Genomic DNA, 27,588 nt, shown 5'->3' with positions numbered 1-27,588 from the left:
GATGCCTCCTGCTTCTCCCCTATCTTTCTCTCTCTCTATTTCTTTCTCACTCTCCTCTCTCCTTCTCTAAAAAATAAAAAAAAAATAAAAAAAATAAAGAAAAATCAGTAATAATAAAACCTGTCACTGGGCAATAAAAGTGGAAATATGACAAACACACTTTTAGTATGTAAATTCTAGACAAGATGTATTTTGTTTTCTATGGCTGCCTTGAACACAACTAAAAAGCTGTTTTCACTTTAAAGATTAGCTCAGGCATTTCCTTGCATGTCGGAGAAACAGGTACAAGGACTGACTACATACCCCCAGCCAAGCCAGGCACACCAAGGATGCCACTTTTCTTATGCTCAGACTTGCAACTTTTCAAAGGCTGTTACAGAGCATGAGAAAGAGAAAAAAATGATTTTTTCAGAAGAGAATGACATATCTTCTTAAAAGAGCTTCTAGCCTATCCGACTCCTTCAAGGGTATATGTAATTTTTAGTGTAAAAATCTAATGTTTTTAATAAAACCATAAGAACCAGTCACTCTTGGATCATATGACCTCTAAGGTAAACACCAGTTTGTTGTTGTCCCCCCCTGTGCTGGGCACTGAGGGTAGAGAAAGCCACATGTTTGGGTCCACCATCTATTAAACAAGAATAGCCATACTAGTCTTCTGATTTGGGGGGGTGGGTGCATGCATGAGAGAGGGAGAGAAAGAGAGGGAGGAAGAGAGATGAGAAGCATCAACTCATACTTGCATTACCCTAGTTATTCATCGATTACTTTCTCGTAAACGTGCCTTGACCCGAGGCAGGGAGGGGGAGGGTTAAGGTGATCCAGTGACCCCTTCCTTAAGCCAGTGAGCCTGCACTCAAGCTGGTGACCACGGGGTATCAAACCTGGGACCACCAGTGTGCCAGGTTGATGCTCTATCCACTGCACCACCAGTCAGGCTATTCTGATTCAGGGACAGACAGACAGGAACGAAGAGAGATGAGAAGCATCAATTCTTCGTTGCAGCACCTTAGTTGTTCTTCAGTTGCTTTCTCACATGTCTTGACCGGAGGGCTACAGCAGAGCAAGTGATCCCTTGCTCAAGCCAGCAACCATGGAGTCATGTCTATGATTCCATGCTCAAGCCAGCGACCCCAAAGTCAAAACAGCGACTTCGGGGTTTTGAACCTGGGTCCTCCATATCCCAGTCCGATGCTCTATCTACTGCGCTACTGCCTGGTCAGGCCATTCTGATTCTTTATCACAAATTCATGTTAGGGAGATTAAAATGATCCTGTTAGCCTCAGAAGCCCAGTTTAGAACGAGGCTATTTTTGCTACAATGATGTGCTGGCAAAGTTATAGCAATAGGCAAATGTGTGTTTCAAGCTCAGTCTCTGGAGAAGAATTCATGAGTACTGCAGGGAAAAGGAGCTTAGTGATGGTGGAGTTCAGCCCTTGACTTTGATGAGGACCAAGGGCCACACATGTAAAATGATTTTGCTGAGGCCAATCAAAGTGAAGACCAAACCTCTTAACCCAGCCGGTTATAATCCATTGCAATTCTGTCAAACAAGTTGAGTCTGTGGATATGGCTATTTGGGCACTTCAGGTTACAAACAACACAGCCTCTAGTTCACCATTCCATGCCTGACAGCACCAATGGGAGGTATCAGCCACCTGCTTGCCTCAACACACCAAGATATATTTTGTTTAAAAAGTGTCCTACTACTAGAACACATGTAGAGCATTACTCATAAAGCAAAGAGCTCTGTTTCTCTTCTGAGACACTCAAACAGAGAGTGAATGATATAGGTGCCCAGGCTGGTCACCTGGAAACCACATGGCTCAATCAGCCACAGTGTCATTTAGAAGATGCTGTCTAACAGCAATATAATGCAAGCCACATATGTCACTTGGAATTTTCTATTGACCACGTCAAAAAGTTAGAGAGAAATAGGTAATATCAGCTCTAATACCTTATCTAACCTAAAGTTTCCTAAACATTATAGATAATTTTGTTTGTTGTTGCCAAGTAAAGTTAACTATGGACCCCTCCAGCCAACATGTCCCAACTCACAATAATGGCATGCAGGTATTGAGCAGGTGAACTATACTAGATTCCACAAAAGGCACTCACTAAAGACTTTAAACTTTGAAGGCAAGACTAAGAAGATAGGTTATCCACATGGCACATGAAAGAAAACAGACACCAGATTTTAAGGTTAAACAGCTAATAAGTGCCAAGATGGAATAAAACCAGTTTCCATGGCAACAACTGTTCTCTATTCTCCATCTTGTGCCCTAATGGCTTTCTTGAAAAAGCCAGTATGTGAAACATCTACATTCATGTGAGAAAATGATTTGGGAAACGCAACAGTGCACAGTTATACACATAAATAACAAACTGATCCCAGGCTTAGTACCCAAGTCAGTCTTTTCTTTCCAGTATCATCTACAATATTTTATAAATCCAGATCATTCTGAATATGAAGTTTATACTCTGCTTTATTAAACAACCGTCCTACAACCATTTTCTTAAACTATTATCTCCAAACATATGGTCTTTGACAGCCAGATTTTGATGAAGGTGTCCCTAAACACAACTCCCAGCCTCCCTTTCTCCTGCAGCAATCACATTCAATCACTCAAAAAATACTGTCTAAGCAAGTACAGGCCAGGTAGTGTTATGGGTGTCAGGGATATAGTGGCAGACAGGAGAGACAGGGTCTTTACCCTCATATGGTTTATATTCTAGAGGAGAAGACAAGACAATAAATACATAGTGTCAGGTGAGAAAAAATGATAGGAAAAATGACCAGGGAAGGGCCCGTAGTAATTTCAGTCCACTCCTGTTATTTATTAGGTTGAACCACAGGAAATTGCTGATCTCTGACTATTTCTAATTTACAGAATGGACAATTTCACATAGGTCAATCTGATAGCTTCACTTCATATGGAAATAATCAAGAGTGCTTCTGATGGATGACAAATTATAACAAGTCCTTGAAAGGCAGAAGACACACAGAACTAGGCTGAATAAACCTTCCTCCCATAACAAAAAGATGCAGGAGGCACTGGGAATAGTAGGCTCAGCGATAACAATGAAAGGAGCAGGATCGCTGAGGGTGGTTCTAGGTGACTAAATGGGGGCTCTGGCAGGAACCACCACAGGGTTTATACTCCTTGGCACTTCTCCCACCATGCTGGATCAGGTGTGGAGCACAGTCTCCACTCAGAGCACCCTGGGGGGTGGTTATTTCCACTAGGAATGGAACAAGGATGAGGAATAGTAGGAACCCCCACCAAACCCCCACTTTCCCTTCTGATTTCTTCAACTATTTGTAAAGGCTGAAAAGCTCAGCTTGTTATTTTTTAATTTGGGGTAAAGAAACATGACATTATTATTTGTATATATGTATGTAAGAAACCCCTAGCTCCTAAACCAACAAACCAGCTATGCATCTTAACATCAGCAGAGGGCAACCAGGCACTACATGGCTCCTGATATCACATAGAGCCGTGATGGCGAACCTATGACATGCTTAGCCATTTTCGATGACATGTGGCTGCATATCAGAGAAGTATGGGGCCGCATGCCGAGAAGGACGTTTCATTTTTGGCTCCTGCACGGCCAGGTGCAGGAGCCGAGGATAAAACATTTGCTGTAGACACTCTGTGCCAGAGGTCTGTAGGCCAAAACAACAGAACTCCGGCACAGAGCATCTAGTTCTGGGACTTCCGGTTAGGCCGTTAGGGGATCTTTGACCTCACTTCTGACAGGCGGAGCAGGGAGCAGCGGAATGCCGTGGGGGACACATCTCTGGGGGCCCTGTGATCGCCATTACCAGCAACCACATAACCACAGCAACCATCATCCAATCTACTGTTCTGGGGGGTTGTGGATTTCTAATTGACTATCATTACTGAGAGAAGTGAGGGGGAGGCTGGGAGAGGCGAGGGCCTGTGCTATGGTGCCGTTTCCCGCCATTAGAAATAGCAGCAGCCATCTTAATTTACATAAGATGCAACTTGCAGAATTTTAATACAGCATCTGGGCTCAGGTGTTTGTCGACTTGAGGTCAAAGCTTGAGAATCTGGAAAGGTGCCGCTTGGAGAATCAAGAGGAGTGTCACTACGAACAGGAAATTTGAAGTGCCTGAAACCGATTACCACACACTTTTAACACCCTGAAAAATATAGCAATGGCTTTACTCGCAATTTTTCCTCTACGTACTTTAGTGAGACCTTATTCTCAGTGTTAAATAATATCAAAACCAACAAAAGAAACAGATTGACAGGTGAAGTTAGTAGCGCTTGGTTGGGCTTGAAGTGTACAAAATACCAACCTTCAATTTAAGATTTAGCCAATGAAATTCAGCAATAAAAAAGTCACTAATAATAGGCAGATTAGTTAAAGAATTCCCCCTCCTCCTCACTTATCTTAGTTCACAGCACCCCACACAAGTTAAATAATATCAAGACCAACAAAAGAAACCGACTGACTGATGAACAAAGAAGTCACTAAGCAGGTAAGTTAAATAATTAGTTTTTGGTTTATTAAATAGTTATATATTACAATTATACATTTTTGTTATTTAAACTATAAATATCGTGAAATTATAGTTTTTTTCTTGAAGTGACACACCACCCGAGTTATGCTCAGTTTTTTGGTGAATTTTGACACACCAAGCTCAAAAGATTGCCCATCACTGACATAGAGGATTTTTAAAGAATCTGGACCTGGTTCTGATCAGGCTTCCAGAGCAAGCCATGAATGGCAAAGACAGGAGGCAGGGGGGACACTAAATGACACTCCAGGATACAACCAGTCACACCCAGCAGATGGTGAGACTCCCAGGACAAGAAAGGAAGCAAAGGGATGGAAACCTCTGGACACAGCTTATGCTCACGTGTGTAACCAGTGGACCTGCTCTGGTCCCTTATTTGAACAAGTCAACTATAAAAAGTTTGTGAGACAACAGGAAAAAGAACATTGCCTAGACCAATCATGGCGCCTGCTCCACTACCGCCCACCATGAAAGCTGGAATGCCCACTAGTGGGTGGGAGGGACCAGGTTGACCAGCACTGCAAAAGTGGGCAGTTGTTATAAAAAGGTCCGCCATCACAGGCCTAGACACCTCCTACTGAGGAAATATTAGGTAATTCTTTTGTTTTTTTTAAAGAGTCCTAATTATTAAAAGTTATAACTGCAGCGAACTGATAAATGTTGAAGCTGGGAATTCGGTACTTGAGAGTTTATGATTATTCTATTCTTGTATATGTCTAAAAACTCCCACAATAAAAAGTTTACAAGTCTGTGAGCCTGGGCCTGTCCCCCCAACTCCCCCAAGTTGCCTTACACTGTCTCCGTGAGCTGGGAGTGATCTGACAGGTGTCCACAGCATTGCAGACGACTGTTTACCTGTCGATGAACTGATCAATAATGACAATATCGCCGGGCTGAATCTCCTCCCTCAAGGAACCGCAAGCCGTGGTCACTATGACGTGAGTACAACCCTCCTCTTTCAGAGCCCAGATGTTCGCCTGATAGTTGACTTTAGAAGGCATGATGGTATGCTGCCTCCCATGCCTACAGGAAAAGAGCACATGTGGTAGATGAGTGAGCAGCATGTTTTAATACTATTAGAAAAGAAAATTAACTTTCAGCAGTGCCTGCCAGTCCTTCCCACCACAGCGCCTCATTGGCAGAGGGAGAAAAAGAGGTTGGGCAAACACCAGTTAACTCTCTGTACAAACTATTCGATTTTAAAAGTGCAGGCCAGCTTTACTTTCTGTATTATTTGTTCTCCTATCAAGAGTAGGTAATAATTTTCGTAGATTTCCCTCTCCAAGAAGATGTGTAGTGTCTACCAGGGGTCCCCAAACTTTTTACACAGGGGGCCAGTTCACTGTCCCTCAGACCGTTGGGGGGCCGCCACATACAGTGCTCCTCTCACTGACCACCAGTGAAAGAGGTGCCCCTTTCCAGAAGTGCGGCGGGAGCTGTATAAATGGTTTCAGGTGGCCACATACGGCCCGCGGGCCGTAGTTTGGGGATACCTGGTCTACACTGTGCAGCACTAACTCCCCCACCCCCCTCTTCTGAAGCACCTGGTGTCACAGGAGCTAAGACACAGAAAACAAGAGGTACCAGCGAAGAAAGACATGAAATAGAAATAAAAACTCAAGTTTCCAGTGGAATCTCTCCGCCATGTCTTCCGCCTAATCACCCAAAAAATTTAATGAAACGTTTAAAATATTAAGAGTTCCCAGTTGTTTATGATGACACTTGAGGGTTTTGTCTGAGAACACCTCATGTGCGACCCATTGTTGTGGCTGAACTGTGCCCTACACCTACCCCCAGTTCCTATGTTGAATTCTTAACCCTAGCAGACTGTGACCATTTTTGGAGGTAAGGCCTTAAATAGAGTAAGTTAAAATTAGGTCACCTGGTGGGCCCTGATTTAACATAAATGGTGCCGTTCTAAGAAGAGACAATCTGGACAGCCACACGCAGAGAAGGCAGAGCATGTGGAAACAAGAGGGAGAAGATGGTCATCTATCTATAAGCCAGAGGCCTGGAACAGATCCTCTCCCCTGCTCACCCTCAGAAGAAACCAATCCTGCCGATACCTTGAGGATAGGTGAATTTGAGACTTGCTTCCAACCAACGGCACAGAGCAAAGCTGCTCGGAGTCACCCCAACGGTCAGGCTCCACCTGACAGCAGAGACCCTCCTGCTGACCTTGTAGAGGCTGCTAGCATGTGAACTCCAGGGAGAGAGTCACAGGCAGAGAATGTGGACAGCCTCTCGGAACTGAAGGCCCCGGCCTCACAACCTGGAGGAACTGAAACGCCGCCAACAGAGACTGTGGACAGCCTCTCGGAACTGAAGGCCCCGGCCTCACAACCTGGAGGAACTGAAACGCCGCCAACAGCCACGGGAACCTGAATGAGGACCCGGAGCTCCGGATGAGAACAAGAGCTTGATTCTACCTTGTGTGACTGCACCTTGTGTGACCCCCAACAGAGGCCGCAGCCGAGCTGTGCCCACTTTGCTCAGGCACAGAAACTATAAAGTCATGTGTGTTGTTCTAATCTAAGCTGCTAAATTTGTGGTAATTTGTTATGCAGCAAGAAAAAAAAACTAATATAGGTACTTTCTCAAGTTGCGATAAAAATGATTTTCTCCTCCTATAATCTGGAGCCACACTAGACTGACTGGTCATGGAAACCACAGGGAACCCACACCCACTCCCCACAAACTCAGAACTATAGTAATATTCACACGGGGTCGCGAGTGAAGCAGTTTTTCTTTAACTTATTAACTAGAAACAAACCCCGAAACACTTCCTCTTGTAGCTGGAATGGAAGGAAACCACAGCTTTGACTTTAGTCAAACTCATCTTAACTCTCAATGGATTGCTCTGATCACTTTCCCTTCCTAAAGGTGGTGTGTGTGTGTGTGTGTGTGTGTGTGTGTGTGTGTGAGAGCAAGTAAGTCTAACTTACCCCAAAAATCATAAATGGTAAACAGGTGACTATGATGCTTTGGCTTCAGCAACACATAAAACTCTTTCCTGCATCACTGTTCTTTATACTGAGCTAAATTTCCCTTCTTTAGTAGTAACATTCAAAAAGCTTAAAATACCTTACCTTGCAAGGAGGACGCAATCAACATTCTTTATCTTCCCCAAAATTAAGGCATCGGAAGGCTGCACATAATGAATCATGGTTACAACTCGGTAATTTGGAAACATAGATAAATAAACAACAACAAAAAGCTGCCACTTCAACTGTTCAACCATGATAGGAATCACGGAGACCTAGAATCTGAATACTTTGAAGAACTAAGTCTAGATTTGATGGGTAACCACTCGATAAATGATAAATATTCACTGAGCCTTTTACAAGCAGAGATTCACAGGACCCAGAAGGTTGCCTCAGGTGCGTGGGTAGGTGCTATTTAGCCATGCCTGTTTGTAGCAAGAACCCCAGGGGACTCTGAGGGCAGACTGACCACATACAGCTGTGTTGTGGCACCTGTCAGGTGTGAGAGGGAAACGCAGAGGTGGCAAAAGGCCACTGTCAGGGATTTAAGAACTCAGCACTGGAACTGTTTGCCCTGTTAACCAACTATAAGATGGCCAGGATGACCTGACGTAGTGGAGAAAAAGGTTCTAAGAACCTAGGGAATTAAGAAAACATAGGGCTAAGCAGTGAGCCAAGACCCTAACAGGACTGGAGAACATGAGGTCAATCTAAGGACTTGGTTGAAAAGAGGGTTTGGTTGAGACTGTCAGATGCAAGGATCTTCTTAGGATCAAAGTACTGCAGTGTTTGGAAGTAGCACTGTGGAATTGGAAGGCAGGTATCCTCACCCTAGCTGGGCGACACAGATGCTGGGAAAACAAATAGCATCATTTTAATACAAAAACCAGGTTTTATTTCCAGTTCAGCCACGCAGTTGTGTTATGAATCCCCAAGAAATCCCCTTCCGGCACAGGCTGGAGCTTATTTAGTATGACATTTTCTCCGAGAGTCTACTCTCTAAGTTAGTGTGGTATGACTTAGCTACCCCAAATTAGAAGTCAATTTAAATGCTTTAAATGCAGACAACTGAAAAGCACAGTTGCCATATCTAAAATAAGTATGTGGCTTCTAGAAATATGAATTGAGAAATATCTGCACATGTTCAAAAACAGTATTTCCAATATAGGCAAGTCCAAGGCCTCCTTAGGGACACTGTCTCAGCGGGCAGAACCCCTGACAGGACTCCTGGGCCCTCTTGTCAGCGCCGGGCTGACAAGACAACAGCAATTAAAACAAAAAAAATTCAACTTAAAAATCAAGCCAGCAACGAGAAAGGAAAAAGATAGTATGTCTCCATTAACTGGGTATTAACCTTGCCAAATGGAGTATCCACATATTTCTCTGTTCTTCCTTCTAAGATTTCTGGATCATCCAGGCCTGTTCCACCAATTATTCCAATCTATAGGAGACAATAAAAAGGTACCACATTTGATCAGTTTTCATTAGAAACAAAATAATTTCTTTAAGTAAGTTCATTTACTCATAGACTCCTCTCCATTCCTGCTAACCCTTACTTATTTTTTAAAAATCTGAAATTACTGAAAAAGTCATTCAACAAACATTTGAAGTCCTTCTGTATAACCAAAAACGTGGGTCACCTTTTTGGACTTTATCACATTTACTGCTGATACAGAAAGGTACTTTATTTTTCCCTGAGAGAGAAAGGGAGGGAGAGACTGGGAGAGACGGGGAGAGAGGGGGAGAAAGGAGGAAAACAGAAAATAAGGGCAATTTGGTGAGATTTTGCTGTTACATGATATAGAACTCTTTAAGTGTCCCAAATAACTTCAAGTGGCTAAACCAGTTTTTGAAGCTGGTGCCACTCTGTGGAACTTTACTGAAACTACATCAGGTTACATATTCAATGCCAACCTCAAGACCCTTCCTTCTGTTACAATTTAACATTGTAAGTAAAGACTAACTACATTTACCACATTTACAGTTCTCAAATCAACATAAATATTCACTTAAGTTTGTACATATTTAAATCATGCCAGTTCAATAAAACATTTTTTTAAAATATCACACCGTGTTATGCAATCTTAATCCTTCCTCTGGTGGCTTTGCCATTCTGCCTTTCATTTCGAGCACCTCTGAAGCACCACAAATCACAGGGGACTAATAACTGTCCGGCACCAGTCATTACTCCAGACCACAGAACTGAAATTACTGTCTATTCTGCAGGGAGTCTGACACGGATGAAAACTTTTTTTTTTAAATTAGTTTAAGTGAGAGGCAGGGAGGCAGACAGACCAGGATAAGCAACCGGGCAATGCTCTACCCATCTGGGGCCATTGCTCCATTGCTCAGCAACCCAGCTATTTTAGTACCTGAGGTGAGGCCATAGAGCCATCCTCCGTGCCTGGGGACAACTCACTTGAACTACTTGAGCCCTGGCTGCGGGTGGGGGGCTGCACAGAGGGGGAGAGAGAGGAAGGAGGAAGAAGGAAAAGAAGGAGAGAGGAAGAGAGGGAGAGAGGAGAGAGAGAAAGGGGAGGGATGGAGAAGCAGATGGTCACTTCCCCTGTGTGCCCTGATCTGGAATTGAACCCAGGACTTCCACACACTGGGTAGACACTCTACCACTGAGCCAACCAGCCAGGGCCTTTTTTTTTTTTTTTTTTAAACTTGTGACCACTTTGACTTGGCTGTTTCTGGATCGTAGCATCTCACATTCTAGATTCTCAGACAGGTGTATACAAAACAAACCTGACTCTGCTTAGAAACTCTGCTGTCAGTTTAGGCGAGCCACCCCAGCATCGCAGTAGCAGGTAAGAAACGCGAATAGGTCTTGCTGATGGTCAACACCCTTGAGCCCACCCCTAGCGGCCTCAAGCTTCAGTCCACACCACCTTGGCAACATGATGAACCTGCATTAGGTAGCTGGTAATCTGGCCCTCAGCAAGGAACATGTACTGCGCATAGAAGCAAGAGCTCCTACAGCTAACCAGAAAAGGCCAGCACATGGTCTCTGGCCCTGGAATTATCTGCAGAAGAGTCCATCCAGTCACCCAACTGGCTCAGGTTGTTTCTGGAAACGCTTATCTTGCAAGGGATACTGAACAAATGTAGCAACTGAGTACAGCCAACCCAGGGAACTGAATTTCTAACCATTTTCCTACAGCCGCAGATGGGAGGTCTGCAGTACAAGATGTGGTAATGTCGCCACCTGCTGGCCTCATGAAAAAGTAGCACTAGGATGAAACTCCCAAGCAGGAATGGCCTAATTCAGCAGTTTTTAAATTCAAGTCAACTCAGTACAGGTATCGATAGACTTACGACCTATGCAACTTACGACCATTTGACATTACGACCACAATCGCTAGCCACGACTGCTCCACGTCGTACATGTTTATATATTTTGATATGTTTTGCAATTGGGAAAATGTTTCCTATGGTATTTTTTATACCCGTATTCTGTATTTTTGTATGCACCTGTATTTTGTAATTTTGTATGTTTTGCAAATCTTAAACCAGTTGTACTGGTCATGCAGTGTTTTACTTAAACCTGACGAATGTAAAAATAAGAAACAAAATGGCGTAGAGATAATACAAATGGCATAAAAATAACAAAGAAAATTATGATATATAACAATAATGAAAGAAAATTATGATAAAATATGACTTAAAGATTTTTATAACATCATTTCACAGTACTGTACATATAGCCTACTCAACTTAAAACCAAATCATATTACAACCAGTCTGTCAGAACCAATCATGGTCGTAAGAGCACTAGCTGTACTTGCCTTGGTAATTAATGCTTTGATAAAAAAACTAACTGTGTCTGAGCACTTACCATATTTCCCGATGTATAAGATGATCCCACATATAAAATGCACCTTAATTTTGGGGCCCGAAATTTGAAAAAAAAGTGTATTACATAGTTATTGAACTCAAGTTTTACTTATCAAAAAATTCATACAACTTCTCATAACTGTCTTCAACAATGAGTGCAAAAACAAGCTCAAAAAAGCAGGAAATGGAGGTAAAAAAATACCTACAACCACTGTAAAAAATGCACCCAGTTTTTAGAGCCCAAATTTTTGGGGGAAAATGCGTCTTATACATGGGGAAATACAGTACACGTCACAAGCACTATGCTAGGAGCTTCAGCGGTCTTATCATTTGACAACTATCCTATAGGACAGACCTATATTACACCCACTTTACAAAACTGAAAACAGAAAGCATAAAAATTAAGAGACTTGTCCAAGAGCAAATCACAAGGAGCAATGCTGGAATAGGAACCCAGGTCTTCCATGCTGGACCACTATGATGTGCCACCTCCCAATAACCCCTGGGACTCTTTATAACATCCTACCATATTAGAAAATTTTGGTGTTGGCCTCAGCTGGTGGCTCACTGGGTAGAACGTCAGCCCAGCGTATGGACATTCTGGGTTCGATTCCCCGTTAGGGCATACAGAAGAAGCAATCATTTACTTCTCTTCCCCTCCCTCTTCCCTTCCCGCGGCCAGTGGCTCGACTGGTTAGAGTAGCCGTGCCTGCTGAGGAAGTCTTGGCTGGTCTGAGTGCATCAGCCACAGGTGCTAAAAATAGCTTGGTACTTGAGCATCAGCCCCAGATGGGGTTGCTGGGTGGACCCTGGTTGGGGGTGAGGTGGGATTCTGCCAATCTCCCCTCCTCTCACCTTAAAAAAAAGAAAGAAAACTTTATCTTCATTTTATGAGAAAACGCTCAGAGAGGTCAAGTTCTAGACCAAGGTCACAGAGCAACCTTAGAAAAAGTGACCCTGGGAATCTAAGTGTACCACCTCAGAGGGGTGGAAGGGCTTTCCATCAGTGACCACATTCACACTCAGGAAGCAATGAAAAGACTTTACCAGGCCTCCTGGGGCAGATGCTATCAGCATTCAGTTCAGGCAATCTCAGGCTGCCTAGGAAATGTGTCCCAGAACTGAAACGAAATATGTGGGCCAACTCTGCCCACCAGGACTTTCCCATTACACAAGATAAAAAAAAGTTGTGAACAGGGACCCCAGGTCAACCAAGGTCACTGCCAGATCTTAACAGCTGTTTCATCCCACATTTACCCACTGAGAGTCCACCAAGTCAGTGTCCTTATGAGGAGAGGATTTGACTCCTGAGAGTATGAAAACATTTTATTTAAATGCTGGCTTATTTGGGCAGAATGGTTACTTTCAGCAATGTTGAAAGGGCTCATTTAACCCTGACTTTCTATCTCCCCTGGTACCCAGACCCAGGAGATTTCACATACCCCACTTGATTTCTTTTTTTTTTCTTTTTTTCATTTTTCTGAAGCTGGAAACAGGGAGAGACAGTCAGACAGACTCCCGCATGCGCCCGACCGGGATCCACCCGGCACGCCCACCAGGGGTGACACTCTGCCCACCAGGGGGCGATGCTCTGCCCATCCTGGGCGTCGCCATGTTGTGACCAGAGCCACTCTAGCGCCTGGGGCAGAGGCCACAGAGCCATCCCCAGCGCCCGGGCCATCCTTGCTCCAATGGAGCCTTGGCTGCAGGAGGGGAAGAGAGAGACAGAGAGGAAAGCGCGGCGGAGGGGTAGAGAAGCAAATGGGCGCTTCTCCTGTGTGCCCTGGCTGGGAATCGAACCCGGGTCCTCCGCACGCTAGGCCGACGCTCTACCGCTGAGCCAACCGGCCAGGGCCCCCACTTGATTTCAAGAACCACTCACCATCACTTTGAAGCCTGGACACAATACCTAAGGAACCTACTACTCAAAACACCATCACCTGAGCGGTTGAGACCAGCTCCCACCCAGGAGAGGGCTGCCACTGAGTGTTCAAGGTCATGAAGCAGGAGGGCCAGAGCAATCCCGGAGTTTTTCAGCCCTGGTTGCCACTGACAAGTGGGGCAAGTGCAACAGACAGAAGCCCTCCTTACTGAGATAAACTGGTTTTGAGGCCTCCCAGGACCTTGCAAAATCCCAGAAGTCCAGCTGTATGGGGGAAAAGCAGCTAAATGTCTGTCTGAGAAGCTTGTCCAAAACCTGCCATGTCCAGAGATAGCTGGTGGCTCCACCTCTGACAAGGTAAGCCCTCTGTGAGGAGAGACCTCAGATGAAATCAACCTGCTGTCAACTTGTTCTTGAACTTCGAAATTCCAGCTTCCAGAATTGTGAAGAAATAAATTTTTGTTGCTTAAGCCACTCAGTCTGTGGTACTTTGTTATGGCAACTCTAGCAAACCAATAAATAACACTATATTTTGGTCAGAACATCCATGGTTTTTATTTAACCAACCTCCCCTTGCAAAGTCAAGATATTATTCTAATGGATAGACATCCTCTTGAAGATATGGTTCATCTCCTGAAATAGCCAACAGTTTTGGAGGATTTTCCTGAAAGTTACTGTACTCGCTAAAGCTTGCCACACCTGAGGACGGCAGAACCCTTCCCAATGTGCGTCCTGGCTCGGCTGCTGGATAGCAGATTCACCAAGGAGCTTTCAATACCGAAGCCCAGGCCACAGACTCCATGAATCCTGATAAATTAGCCAAGGCGGTTTGTTTTCCTAAAGCTTCTCAGGTGAATCTAATGTGCAGCCAGAATTGAGCACCCTGCTCTAGGACCTTGTTGGGCAGATAAAATATATTATGCTTACTTTGTTAAAGACAGCGCTGTCAACATGGAAGCCTGTTGCCCAGGTGATTATGTTAATACTAGAAAGCCCAGCGGTCATATGAAATGACCGTTGTTCTAGATATTATAAATTGTAATTAAAATGATTTGTGCAAAGGTGTCTGCTACTTCAAACTGAATTACCCAGGGCAGGCAGCGAGGATGCTCCTTTGCTTAGTGCCCCACGGGGTTTCCCCTTCTACTTGCTTAATTGCTTCAAGTAGAGTGCAATGAAGGAAACCACTGGCGGTACATTTCTTAAGAGCCACCGCTAGCTCAATAAATAAAGGTGATTTAAATAATAAAATGTTAATTCACATGTCAAAGATCTCTTTGTACACAACATTTCTTGTGTAGATCTTTCCATCATTTTTAAGCTCGCCTTGCAGAGGACCATCAATTATTTTTAATTTTACGTCCGTTCTTTCACGAACTCTTGAACAGGCAACATGTTTTTTTGCATTTCTCTCCTGCCTTTGTTCAAGGGACTCATTTTGTCGAGACAGGCTTTTTTGTCTTGCATCTGAGGCAAGCCTTGTTTCTCTATGCTCATCAGTCTCATTTTGCCGAGAAAGATGCATTTGCTCTACGACTGAAGCAAGCCTTGTCTTTCTCTGCTCAGTGGTTTCTTTCTGTCCAGTAAGCTGTTTTTGTGTGGCTTTAGCTCCTTTTCTCTCCTCTTCAGTGCTGTATTTTCTAGAAGGCATTCTTAAAAGAAATTACGTTAAGACGTAGTTTTTATGTAAAACAGATGATTGCCAATGCAAACAAATGTTCACCTTCCCTTGACACGCTCAATTTGCGTTCAGCCTTAAATTGTTTCAAAAGCAGATGACTGCCAATGCAAACAAATGTTCACCTTCCCCCTGACCCGCTCAATTTGCGTTCAGCTGTGGCAACTTCACCCCATTGGCTAGTACAGTTACGCAAGCAACCAATAAGCTATTGGCGACAAACAGACACTTAAGCCGCATATAATAAAGATGTGTTGGGAGAAGGCTTTCATGCCAAAAGGTTTTAAAAGGGGGAAGAATGTTTATGTTCTAGAACAGTGGTTCTCAACCTTTCTAATGCCGTGACCCCGCAATACAGTTCCTCATCTTGCGGTGACCCCAAACCAAAAAATAATTTTGGTGGCTACTTCATAACTGTAATTTTGCTACAGTTATGATTCGGAATGTAAATACCTCATATGCATTATGTATTTTCCGATGGCTTTAGGCGACCCCTGTGTTTTGGTCGTTTGACCCCCGCCGGGGTCGCGACCCACAGGTTGAGAACCGCTGTTCTAGGAGGAGCCCATGCTGTAGGAGAGCAGAGTAAGGCCAAGTGGAAGAAAGGAAAGACAGCCAAGATGGCAGAGTGCTGAAGGAGAGAAGCCAGTTAGTGCAGTTTGTGCAGAGAGCAGGAGATAGGGAACAGAGGTAAATAAGGCTGGTGAGGTTAGAAACCTTGGATTCTAGGAAACTCGGATAAGGCAGTGGCTTTGGGAGCCCTGAATGGAAAGGGAAGTGCTTTCCCACTGTGTGTATTTCTTGCCCTCCGGGTGCAAGCTAGGATTAAAGCGAATGGCCCAGCAGTTCTTGGCTCTGTTGTTTCATTACCAACTGTCCGAATCTAATGTGAACCTGCATGGGCCATGGTGAACTGCTTTACAGACCTAGACCATAAAATTCTAAAATCAGGGCTCGTGGAGTGTCACAGGCTGAATAATATCATATTTCCCCATGTATAAGAAGCATAATTTTCCAAAAACTTTGAGGTCTAAAAACTGGGTGCCCCTTATACAGGGGTTGTAGTTTGTTTTTATTTTTTTTACTTGTATTTCTTGCTTTTTTGCTCGGATGAAGAGTTGTATGAATTTTACGATGAATAAAACTTGAGTTCAGTAACTTTATGTAATACATTTTTTAAAAAAAATTTTGGGCCCCCAAATTAAGTTGCATCTTATACACGGGAGAGTCTTATACATGGGGAAATATGGTAGCTCCTAACAGAGATTCTCTGTCCTAATTCTCAGAACCTGGGATTGCTACTTTATGTGACTATGAAGGAAGAGGGAGACTAGGGAATGTAACGCGGATCAAGAGCCCAGGAAGGCCCACAACCTGCAGAAGCTGGAAATGGCAAGGAAACAAAGGGATGCTTCTTTACATGTTTCAAGGACCTGCCCTGCCCTACAGACACCTTGATTTTAGTTCACTAGGATTCATTCTGGACTTCTGACCTCCAGAACTATAAGGAAATACATCTGCATTACTTTAAGCCACCCAGTGTGTGGTAATCCTTACAGCAGTCACAGGAAACTAACATACTAGTAAGAATCACTTGAAGGGCTGTTAACCTGCAGGTACTAGGCCTTTCCAAAGTTCCCAGGGTCAGTAGTCATCATATCTTAGCGGGTATCTGAATAGGACAGAGGCTCCTCTAAGCCCATTTGCTGGGCCCCACCCCCTAGAGCAGTGGTTCTCAACCTGTGGGTCGCAACCCCGGCAGGGTTGCCTAAAGCCATTGGAAAATACATAATGCATATCAGGTATTTACATTCCGAATCATAACTGTAGCAAAATTACAGTTATGAAGTAGCCATCAAAATTATTTTTTGGTTTGGGGTCACCACAACATGAGGAACTGTATTGCGGGGTCATGGCATTAGAAAGGTTGAGAACCACTGCTCTAGAGCAGGGGTCCCCAAACTTTTTACACAGGGGGCCAGTTCACTGTCCCTCAGACCGTTGGAGGGCCGGACTATAAAAAAAAACTATGAACAAATCCCTATGCACACTGCACGTATCTTATTTTAAAGTAAAAAAACAAAACGGGAACAAATACAATATTTAAAATAAAGAACAAGTAAATTTAAATCAACAAACTGACCAGTATTTCAATGGGAACTATGCTCCTCTCAGTGACCACCAATGAAAGAGGTGCCCCTTTCAGAAGTGTGGCGGGGGCCGAATAAATGGCCTCAGGGGGCCGCAGTTTGGGGACCCCTGCTCTAGAGCTTCTCTTTCAGCAAGACTGGGGTGGTTTCCAAGAATCGTCATTTCTAACATGTTCTGGGTGGATGCAGCTGCACCCTGTGCTGAGAACCACTGACTTGGATGTTTCCAAAGCAGACTAGAATACTATGATTGTAATCATAGCTCAGGATCAGGCACACCTCATCTTTATTGCTCTTTATTTGATTACACTTCACAGATATTTTTTCTTTCTTTTTTTTTTCTTTTTTACAAATTGAAGGCAAGGCACCTGCCCCCACCAGCAAAAGATTACAATTCACTTTATTAAGGTGGTCTGGAACCGCACTTGCAATACTTCTCAGGTATGCTTATAGAAGGGTAAGAAATCTGTCAAGTTATGAGAGTCAAATGAAATAATTCATTAATATCTGTCACTGTTCCTGTACACTCTCCCACCTTCAGCAAAAACAAAACAAACTTTCCCCAAAGCAACAAAAGAAGCCCTTTAGCGTGTTTTTCTCTGCTGGTCAGGACACAAAGTCGCTGCTCCTACATGGCACCAGGCAGTCTGTCCCAGGGATTTAGCCCAGGGTCACTCAATCAAGAGTGAACCTACTTTCCTGAGGTGTCTGGAAGCCTGCGGGGACGTTTCTGGCTGCCACAAGGACTTGAAGGAGGGCTACCAGCATTTCGTGGGGAGGAGCCAGGGCGGTACTCTATGTCCTATGATGCTCAGGACCAGCTTACAAAAAGAGAAATTGTCCTAACCAAGATGCCATCGTGTCCCTGGGCCAAAAATAAAGACTCATTGGTCATTTAAAGTTGGGAAGCAAGTGGGTTGTCCCCCAGTTTCTGAGGGTCACTCAAGGACCTTAGGACTAAAGGCCTTTGCCTGCCATATGCAAACAACCAAGAAGGGAGCATAACAGGCCCATTCTCCACAGTCTAGTGTCCATGACTCTCTCATCCCCCTTAATAATACCATTCTGTTAACAGCCCAATACTCACCTGCAACAGGACCATATCCCTTCCCTGTCATAGCAACCACGATAAAGAAGACTTATTTTTAATCTCCCAGAGCAAAAGCTGGTAAGTTGCTTGGAGGAGGCCTCCCGAATGTCCTGTCTGAATGTCAAAGCCTTGTTCAGCCCTCTGCATGGTCAATCACCTGCCCACGGCTGATAGTGGAGGTTCTCCAGACAATGACAGTTGTTAGCACCTTGGGCGAGCGTCCAGTGGCCATGCACTCAGTCCACGCTCCCTCTTCCTGAAGGCTGTGATCTCTTTACTCACACAACAGAACAGGGCACAGAGACTACATGTCAGATTCAGAAACACCTCACACCTAGTTGGTGGAATGTCAGGCTCGAGGCCCGATTTTGTCACTGTCTAGGTCTGACTGAATAATACTGGACACCTCAGCTGACCTTTCTGGGTCTCAGCTTCACACCCACAAAAAGGCGTTTGTGTGGCTATTTGGTCTTCAGAACATTCCAGCTCTACATTCCATTCCTGATTGGGGACATGATATGATTTTTATTAGTCTATTTTGCTCTGGACATTAGCACCACATGTTTTCAACATAGATGCTGCCTCAGCAGCCTGGAAATTTGGTGTTGGCATCACAGATTCTCAATAGCATAGGCATCACCTTTCTAGCCTGCAAGACAGAGAACATCAGGCAGGCCTAGCACTACTTGTACTTCTTAATTATTACATTCAGCAGCTCGCCAAGACCAAAAATATACATCATTCAATATTTACATGAGGCTCTACTCCGTGCCCACTCTGCACTTAGATGCACTGCACTGATTTTACAGGGGAACTGTGTGGCAGGAGAACGCTGAACTAGAGTAGAATGAGACTGTTTTAAAATACCATCTCTCTTTCTGTTTTTCATATTAGTCTAAGTGTATTCCTATTAGGGAAAGGTGAGAGTTTCCTGCTTGACCACTGAAAGTGGTGGCCATGATAACTATCGTTATAATTTGTTACAATGATATAAAGAGAAAAGATATGCAAAATTAATCTTAGCTCTCCCAATTAAAGCACTTGAATAAGTTTTAACCATGTGCCAGCTAGACAGGCAATACAATTCTAAACACCCCGGCAAACCCTGCAGTAAAATCCCCACTTTACAGACAAGCATCTAAGGAACTTTTTGCACACGAGATTCACAAACACTCTTTCTGCTTTGTACTCCATAACGGGTAAGGGAGAAGTGGTCTACAAATATTTTTGAATGCAAGATTATTTTCAAAATGGCAACAGGAGTTTCTCATTGAAGTGTGACTGCAACACTACCGACCCCACATCCTTTCATCGCTGTCTCATTAAAGGCTGCCAGGGCCTAATAAACTAATAATCGCCCTGGCTGATTACACGCTGACCGCAGAGATTTTTCTTCTTCCAGGAGAAGTGAACACAAAGTGAGGAACCAAGAGATACTCTGATGAGGAAGCCGGCCTCCCTCTCTACCCCAACGGCCAATAATCTCTAAAGTTAGCTGACTTCTTAGCCAATCATGAACAGCCGAGAAGAGATTTTAAGTTTTATCAATTTCTCCTCATGCACTGTAATTCTACACTCTCTCCGGGGCCATCAACCAGGAAAGAAAAGTTTAAAAGTCCCAAGGCACCCTTCAGAACTCGTGCCCTCCCCTGGCTAAAGATCCTATTGCACAAAGATCTCCAGTGCCGAGAATGGATCCCAGAGCACAATGAAACTAATCTCTAACTTTTAAGATTCCTAACAGGCAGTTAAAACCCAGAGGCCTTCAAACAGGGAGCTGGCCTGTACTCCATTTCGGTGTTGCAAAAAATTCTCAGAACGCGTAAAGTACTGTGCTTTGCTGCAAAGGAAAACTTCAGGGAAAAAGCCTCCTTATGAAGAAAAACAAAGCCGGAAGCTTGCAAAAGAGCAAGCACGCAGTTCTCCCACGTGGGCCGCGGGGAGTGAGCTGAATCCGAGCGGAAGCTGAGTTCAGCAGCGCACGAGAATACCGTCTCACAAGCTGCAGGCACACCGGTGGCCCCAGCCAGATGCTTCTCCCGGGAGAGGAGTAATGAGGCTGGAGCGCGGAGGAGCTCTGGCCCACAGCCCTTCTCCAAAGGGCTTGCCCTCGACCTGTGCGGTGAGGGAGCAGCTGAGACCAAAGGTGGAGGGGGCGAGTTTGCAAGCGTTCCCTCTCCCTCCGCTTCCCACCCCTGGGCGTATTGGCTCCGTGTGCTAAGCCCTGGACCCTTCCCGCCATGGTGGGGGCGCATAGGCAAGGCGCACGGCCCGAGGCGCGGTCCCCGGGAGCGTGAACAAGAAAGCATCATGCCGGGCCGACCGTAGCTGCTGGGAAGGCTAATCTCACCTTCACGGCCGTGGGGGTGGCATCTGAGGCCATGTCTGCACCGGGATGAGGCTGCGGGGTAGTCAAACGGTACGAAAAACCGTGGCGGATTCGCGCGCAGTGCGGGTCCCCGAGAGACTCTGGCTCCTCCTCTTCCTCCCGGGGACAGCTGGATTGGCTGCGGGTGTGGGATCATCCCCGCCACCCACCTCCTCAATTCCAGGTTCCCGCGTCCCGCCTCCTCTGCAGACCTTTCCGGTTCTCCGTTTTTGGCTTTTTTGTTTTTTCCATCTCCAATTATAAACTAATGGGTTCACGGTACTACTAATAATGGAGATTTTATTGAGCGCTTGTCTGGTCCCAGACTGCTGTGCACTTCAAACGAGCTCCGTTAACTTTAACAAAAACCTGCAAGGAAGAGCAGCGCTCCCGGCTCTGCCAAGTCTTAGCTGCCTCTTTTGTAGAATCAGTCCAGTTTGCGTTCCAGTTCTCGCTGAAGGGTGACTCATCACCACCACCCGCACACAACAGCTTACTGATCTTCCGTTTGAGGGGGCCTTTTGAGCGGATGAGACAGTGGTTATCTTCCAGCCTGAGTCAGCAGGGCCTGGACCTTTTTTTTTTTTTTTACAGAGACAGAGAGTGAGTCAGAGAGAAGGATAGACAGGGACTGACAGACAGGAACGGAGAGAGATGAGAAGCATCAATCATCAGTTTTTCGTTGGAACACCTTAGTTGTTCATTGATTGCTTTCTCATATGTGCCTTGACCTCGGGTCTTCAGCAGACGGAGTAACCCCTTGTTCGAGCCAGTGACCTTGGGTTCAAGCTGGTGGGCTTTTTGCTCAAACCAGATGAGCCCGCGCTCAAGCTGGCGACCTCGGGTCTCGAACCTGGGTTCTCTGCATCCCAGTCCCACGCTCTATCCACTGTGCCACCGCCTGGTCAGGCGGGCCTGGACCATTTTTAACAACTCCCACCCAAAGCAACATTCCATACACCTAGATTCAGAATCCAGGATCTTGTCTTCATCATTTCACATAGGCTGGTCACCTCCACACACACACACACACACAAACACACACACACACACACACACACACGCACGCACGCACACACACACACACACACACGCACGCGCACACACACACACACACACACGCACGGCCAGTGGATTGAAAGCTTACAAAAAACTGAAAGTTCTATTAACACGGATCCACTCAGGATATAGCAGAACATTGTTAAAGAGAGGGTAATAAGAAAATTAATAGTAATAATATCCATCCACTGCTCCACCACCCGAGCAATTAATAGTAATAATAAATTTTAAAAGTTGTTGCTGCTTCAAATTCCCAGGCATGCAAGCCTAGGCTGGAAAAAAATCCTCAGAGGTGTCTGAATTGGTGTAAATTCAGAATATAAAAAAACCCTCAATGTCATCACTGACAAGTACATTTACAGTACAGTGAGAGGGGAGTGGGACAAGTAGAACTTGAGGGGAGTCATGATCAGAGGACCATGTTGCCAGATGTATTTCTGAGTCTGTCTTAGTGTCATTGGCTTAAAGGGGAAGAAGGTTTTTGTAGGTTCATAATGCCCATATATAAGCAATAAACTAATCATTTGATCATTTTATTTCAGATATGGTAATTTACAGTTCAAATGACAAGACACTAGTTTTTATAAAACATCTTTTGGAGTGATTTGCGTAAATATTTGTTTTCTTTTTATCATGATAGCTGGGTTGCCCTTTGGGTTGGCACATAAGAGGGCTGTTCCATTAAATTGATTGAATTCCTTGACTCATTAGTGGTGACCACACTATTTTTGACAATTATCAGATAATCAGATTTTCTAAGATATAATCTCAGGTAAGATCATCAATGATCTATATTCTGCTTGGGGTGAACTAAAAGAATGCCAACTTTGTGAATAGCTGGTTATAAGTCAAGAGATAGCTCAATGGTTCTTACAACTATTCATAGTAAAAAGTAATAATTTTTCTGATGGAATGGATATAGAGAGTGAGGAAACAGCTGGATATAAAAGCAGCTGCTATTATTGAAGTCCTTGTAATTCCCTTTCTGGCCTGATCAATAGTAAGCTGTGGAGAAAATTATTTGCTATATTTCTAAATAATATAGATAAGTGTAAGTATATAATAATATAGATAATTGTAAGTATATAAATATTCTTTTTCAAAAATATTTGAGTTCTTGGAGATGTTTTGCTTGTAGGTGTTGTAAATTTGTCAGGAATTTGAAATACTTTAAAATAAAATGTATTAAAACTTTGAGAAATGCTTAAAGTATTTAATTTAGTATAATTATAAAAGAGGACTAAGGGAAATTATTCTGTTCATTATAGAAATATTAATCCAATAATCAATGAAAAAGTGGTGATATTTCTCATCATACCTAATTTAGAAATAGAATAGCAAAACTTATAAGTTGAACTTAAATATTTAAGAAATATGTTTTTTGTATTTTGTGATCTTAATAAATTGAATGTTAATTTTAAAGCCAAATAACTTGTAAGTAGTTCTTTATACATACAGAGTTCTCAACTCCAAAATATTAAACATAAAAACAAAATACTCATATTGATTATTCCACCAAAAGCAGAAACTCTGGACAGATTAAAGAGCATAAGGGCCTGACCAGACAGTGACACAGTCTGACTGTGTCGAGCGTTGGACTGGGATATGGAGGACCCAGGTTCAAGACCCTGAGGTCGCCAGTTTGATTGCAAGCTCATCTGGTTTGAGCAAGGCTCACCAGCTTGAGCCCAAGGTTGCTGGCTTGAGCAAGGGGTCACTCGGTCTGCTGTAGCCCCCCCGTCAAGGAACATATGAAAAATCAATCAATGAACAACTAAGGAACCGCAATGAAGAATTGATGTTTCTCATCTCTCTTCCTTCCTGTCTGTCCCCTATCTGTCCCTCTCTTGACTCTCTCTGTCTCTCCCACACACAAAAAAAAAGGAAGGAAGGAAGGAAGGAAGGAAGGAAGGAAGGAAGGAAGGAAGGAAGGAAGGAAGGAAGGAAGGAAGGAAGGAAGAAAGAAAGAAAGAAAGAAAGAAAGAAAGAAAGAAAGAAAGAGAAAGAAAGAAAGAAAGAAAGAAAGAAAGAAAAGCATAAGGGACAGTCCAGGAGTGAGGAAAAGAGATAGTAGAAAAAAAGAAAAAGATAGTAGCTATCTCTTTAAAGAAGTTTGGATGAAGGAGGAGACATTAGAACATGATAAGAAAAAGATTGGAAGTCAGTGTTTTTAGTAGATTTGTTAGCGGAAGGGAAGTTTAAACAGAAGGAAAACTGTAAAATACTAATAGAACGGGAAGGCTAATGGGGCAAGATCCCAGAGAATCCCAGAGGGATGGTAACAGAAGTACTGGTAGGGGGCCTAGTCCTATATCAGAGGTATATCAACCTCCCCATGAGAGACCTGTGGAGGGAAATGGTGACTAGGTTTCAGTGAGGTCTAAGAGATGGAAGGGGTGATCTGGAAGAAGGTTGAGGTTGTAGAGGAGCTTATTAATTTTTAAACACCCATTTCACAGAGTGCAGTGTGAAGCGTATTTATAAAATGCTGAGAAAAAATGGAAGAGAGAAGTTCTTAATCAAACTGGTAGCTTGGTAAGATTCAGGAAAAACTTCCAGAAGAGGTGATATGTGATTAGGGTCATGAAAGACAAATCCTAGTCAGTTAAGTAGGAGGAAGGAGGTGAAAAGGAGAGATAAATGTCAAGTTTTAAGCCAAAGGATAATACTTCATAGAGGTACAGCACCTCTATGGTATTGCCATATGTTCCAAGTGACTGGATTGAAGAATAGGTATGAAGTATTGGCGATCACTGAGGCAGCTTCTGATCAAATTGTGAAAATATCTCTTGCCGGCCAAAAGGAGCAGAGGTAAGAGAAAGGAAGCGTGGTGTTGCTTAATTACCTAGGCCTCCCCAGAGAGCTTGTACCAGATGCAAAATTTTGTCCTGGATATCTGACAATAATTGCCAGAATTAAGTTAAAACATTAAATGCAAATCTTACACCAAAAGAAATATACTCCTATTCAACTAATTTACCATATTTCCCCATATATAAAACACTCCCATGTATAAGACACAACTTAATTTTGGGGCCCAAAATTTGAAAATAAATGTATTACATAAAGTTATTGAAGTCACTCAAGTTTTATTCATTATAAAATTCATACTACTCCTCATCACTGTCAAAACTTTCATCCATTAGCTTGTCTTCATCTGTGTCTGATGACGAATCACTGTCTTCAACAATGAGTGCAAAAACAAGTGCGAAAAAGCAGAAAATGCAAGTAAAAAATTTACAACCACTATATAAGATATACACAGTTTTTAGACCCCAATTTTTTTGAAAAGTGGTGAGTCTTATACATGGGGAAATATGGTAGTTCTTTATTTAAAAGTTTTATGCTTATAATTGACTTAAAACAGAAAGGAAGCAACAAGTTGTCCTCCTCATGCTGTGCTGTCGCTGTAGGGACTGGATTACTTGTGTTCATGGTGCCTGCCCCTTCTCCTCTCCCTCCCTCTTCTTACCTGTTCTCCCCTTTCATTCCTTCTCCCTCGTTTCCTCAGACTATTATTAAGCCCAAGTATCACAGATTTGGTTCAACTGAACTGACAGATTCTGAGAACACTTTAAAACAGGCTTTCATGTACTTTTGCCTTGAAATTTTTTGTTTTCTTATCATATTGGTCACTTTTGTGTCCCAGTCATCTTGCATAGAGCATGCTTATAGGTGCATTGTACAGCTTACATTCATTGATTGAATGAAAAAATACATTCATTGTTTTTAGTTTCAGTGCAAGAAAGATCAGAAATGTTAAGGAACCTAAACAGTAGGGGGCAGCAAATGTTTGTTTTTTCTTTCTTTTTTTTTAACCTACAAAGCAACATTGTCTAATGCCCAAGTCATGTTGGCTTCATGCAAGAAAGAAAAAAAAAAAAAAGAAAGAGAAAAGAAACGGATGGGTGCGGTGAACTCTAAAAGGCAGGTGTTGTTTACTGTCATTTATTTCAGTGGCTTCTAGGACAATGCATGTGATTTTTCTTAATTCTTGACTCAGGGACACCAAACTATTCATATAGTTATATACCAATGGCCAGCAGATGGCAGCACCTCTCAAAGCGCAGGAATATAGAACAAGATTTTGGGGAAAACTAAAGCACATTTGGGCATGAAATGTTTTTTTTAAAAACTACAGAAGTAAAATCAGTATTAAGAAGGGGATCAAGCTTTTTAGGTCTAGATAGCTGGATGAAAAGAAGGTAGAATTTTGACCACATGTACACTGTTTATTTTGAAGCAAGGTGACAACTAAAATGTTTTAAAACATCAAGTTTGAACCTTACAAAATGTGAGCTGTAATTGATAGAAATCATTTGAATTTTACTGTGTACTTTAAGAATGTTCATTTATCAGATTTTTGATTATCAGTACACAGATGTTAGCCAAGAGAAAGACATTTGCACACAGACACAATGCTTTTAGATTACTGATTAATAGCACTAAATGACTTCCTGCGTTGTCCTTGACTACATTATTTAAGTGTCAACACAGTAACTCAGCTTCTCTTACATTTTATCGGGTTTTCACCTTTCCTAAACATTTAACTACTTTAGTTGGATACTTATAATCAGATTAAAAACAGGAACAATGTCTGTGTTTGAGTACTTTAACTGCAAAGGAAAATGCAGATCTGCTGGTTTCTGAGAGGGAGGGCACTTGCCTTGAGACTTCAAATAGGTCTGTGAAACTGCCATCTGGGTGAAGGGACAGAGGCTAGACTAGCACTTAGTTTCTCTTTTAAGGCATCTTCCACCCCTTAGCCATGGAGATAAATAATAACTGCTTGAATGGGAATGAAAGCATTCTATGGCATTTCTGCCTATAATGCAAAGTTCTCTGTGTTTGGCTCTTTGATTACCCACATGAAACCCAACTTGAATTTTACTACAATAACAAAGAGTAGGAGAAAAAAACAAGAGGGTATATTTGCTTAAATTGCGGTTTACACCAAAAGAAAGTCCCTAATGGGGTTATCACTGGGTCAGGCTGCACTCTGTTTTTCACCAGGGTTGAATCAAGGGCAGATGAATTCAGAAGGTGAGGTTTAGGTTCTTTGGACACCACTTTTTCAGTAAAGTTTTGTCTTTTTGGCAAAACAATCTCTGAGCCCTTCTATTTGACTAGCAACTGAAAGATACACAAGAAAGGGATTAGAAATATGGAAGAGTAGTCAACTATAGAAACTAATCCTTAGATTTAATTTTATCTCCGAAGAATAATGCCTCAGACTCTTATCAGTCAGGGGCCCCAAAACAAGGTCCTTTTACTCTGTGTCACTCTTGCCAAGTGAGATTGTATTTGAAGTGGAGCAGAAACTTTATTTTTTGATCAAAGAATGGAGAAAGATGAGCTTATGCCCTAAAAATACCTTTTCCCTGATTTGAGGATATCGGGAAGGTCTAAAGGATTGGTGGTAGCTATGTGGGTTCAGGGGTATGGATTTCTGAGAAAAAGGTGCAGACTTCTCTGAATTGTGGGGGAACAGGCACAATTTCTAAACGTGCTTGAAATGTGCCTGGCCATACATGACATTCTCGTTTTAATGTTAAGTCTCCACTGGATATGAGCTTTATCATGTTAGTGAGGGATAGTTCCTTGAGGTCACTTGGGAGGGGTTTCAGGCACCTCTTGGATCCTTCTGGTGCAAACCTATTTCTGAGCTGTGGTTCTTGGGCTTCTTACCTGGTTCTTGCCAGCAGCTTAACTTGCTCTGGAATTTCTGCCCTTTCCTGACGCGTTCAGCATATTTCATCAGGGATATGTTGAAGAATGAGAGAAGATAAAGTTAATAGTTTAAAGATAAACTAATAATGTGGTGGCACAAACTTGTGACAATAACACTGCATCATATGGGAGAAAATGTGGACTAGAAGCATGGTCTCTGACTCTTCTACTATTTGTTATTGAATCCTGTTGTAGCCTGCTTCAATTTCTTCATCTGTAAAATGGGGATGAGAGTGCGGGGTTGGTGTGAAAGTTCAG

The 27,588-nt window shown here is 43.2% G+C and overlaps 1 protein-coding gene across 3 annotated transcripts in view; it reads right to left on the bottom strand.

Annotated features, from left to right (window-relative positions):
- MTAP (methylthioadenosine phosphorylase) overlaps positions 1-20,898 on the bottom strand; it is a 50,419-nt gene extending 29,521 nt beyond the window's left edge. The window contains exons 1-5 of one of the 3 annotated variants that reach the window (XM_066368266.1): positions 12,631-12,676; positions 11,375-11,417; positions 8,888-8,974; positions 7,639-7,697; positions 5,405-5,572 (exon numbers count right to left, since the gene is read on the bottom strand). In XM_066368266.1, coding sequence (XP_066224363.1) covers positions 5,405-5,572; positions 7,639-7,697; positions 8,888-8,974; positions 11,375-11,377 — 317 coding nt within the window. In that variant the 5' untranslated portion in view covers positions 11,378-11,417; positions 12,631-12,676. Of the gene's footprint in view, positions 1-5,404; positions 5,573-7,638; positions 7,698-8,887; positions 8,975-11,374; positions 11,418-12,630; positions 12,677-18,170; positions 18,195-20,523 lie in introns of those variants that run through there. The other 2 variants (XM_066368264.1, XM_066368265.1) reach the window with 2 other exon arrangements.
- Between the last annotated feature and the right edge of the window lie 6,690 nt (positions 20,899-27,588).

The sequence above is a fragment of the Saccopteryx leptura genome, chromosome 2, assembly GCF_036850995.1.
Source record: "Saccopteryx leptura isolate mSacLep1 chromosome 2, mSacLep1_pri_phased_curated, whole genome shotgun sequence".
In the NCBI taxonomy this organism is placed as follows: Eukaryota; Metazoa; Chordata; class Mammalia; order Chiroptera; family Emballonuridae; genus Saccopteryx; species Saccopteryx leptura.
Note: the sequence above shows the minus strand (reverse complement) of the source record. Positions and strands in the feature narration are given on the sequence as shown.